The sequence below is a fragment of the Sphaeroforma arctica genome (genome assembly GCF_001186125.1).
Source record: "Sphaeroforma arctica JP610 unplaced genomic scaffold supercont1.9200, whole genome shotgun sequence".
Classification (NCBI taxonomy): domain Eukaryota; class Ichthyosporea; order Ichthyophonida; genus Sphaeroforma; species Sphaeroforma arctica.
This window is the reverse complement of record NW_014031358.1, coordinates 1-1,112: the sequence shown is the minus strand read 5'-3', so window position 1 is coordinate 1,112 and position 1,112 is coordinate 1. Positions and strand designations below refer to the sequence as shown.

The 1,112-nt window shown below is 41.3% G+C and overlaps 1 protein-coding gene across 1 annotated transcript; it reads left to right on the top strand.

Moving 5' to 3' along the window:
- Positions 1 to 750: 750 nt before the first annotated feature.
- On the top strand, positions 751 to 938 carry SARC_16902 (hypothetical protein; the record flags this gene model as incomplete). The annotated part of the gene is made up of 1 exon (XM_014288989.1): positions 751 to 938. A coding segment is annotated over one exon (188 nt), but the record flags the coding sequence as incomplete, so codon positions are not given.
- Between the last annotated feature and the right edge of the window lie 174 nt (positions 939 to 1,112).

Sequence of the window (1,112 nt, the reverse complement as noted above, 5' to 3'; positions counted from 1 at the left end):
TATATATATCTCGTAGCAGGTGTATGTGAAGACTCGACATTCATTCAGCAGGCAGTCTATCTGTTTCTGGGTATTTATATGCATCTACGTACAAGTATATGTTCCAACCTGTGCACATGACCTGCTGAACTTTCAGTGAGAAACTGCTATGAAATTGTACAAGCATCGCACTTATACTCATAGCTGTACTATGGTACAGATATTTTGTGTTAAGTATTGGTAGTGTTCTGTTGCCCCACCCAGAATCACAAAATGTAAATTTTAACGATCAGCAACTTATCACTCACTAGCTCTAAAGTGTCCAAAAAAGCATTAGATGATATTAAAAGATGAACTGCTTTTAATATCATAGAGAAATCACTCTTCACTAATCCTGGTGGTGTGTCCTTTTACACTGAATCGAAAGTACGGCTTGACTCGAGGCTCAGACGCGGCCCACGGAAAAGCGCTCCGTACTATAAACGCAAACTGTGACTTTCAAGCCGTTGTGTTGTGAATCGTTGATAATCACACGCACACTTAGAAATGGTTGTGAGCCAGACTTCCTGACGGGAAAGGGCTATGCTGAACACAGCAAGCATCGATTTGCACCGAAATCTCCTGACAAAGCAGTCTGGTGCGATCACAGGGTCTACCTCGAACGAAGGCTTTGCCTGCGGCTGTGGTGGTATCTGTCATTGCCTCACATATATGCACAATCCTTTTATCATCCCTTGCCAAACGCCACACGCTATAAATAGATCAGCACAGGTGAGACCAAGGGCGATGACTCAGCCGAATCGTCCGAATCGTCCGATTGGGCCGCAGTTCCGCTGAGTAAATTTATTCCTGGGACCGCCTTAGATGATGTTGTGGATGCGCGTTCGTGTCAGCAGCAATGGACAAGCTTTAAAAAGCAGTTGATGGCTGTGGCTAGTAACGAGGTGCATCGAGTTTAGTAGTGAGGCGTGATTGATAGTGCCCGATGCTTGCTCCTGCTATGCTACACAGTTGATATGGGGCTTATGTATCTATGTAACTATGTATCTATATATATATATATATGTATATATATATATATATATATATATATATATATATATATATATATATATATATATNTNTATNTATNT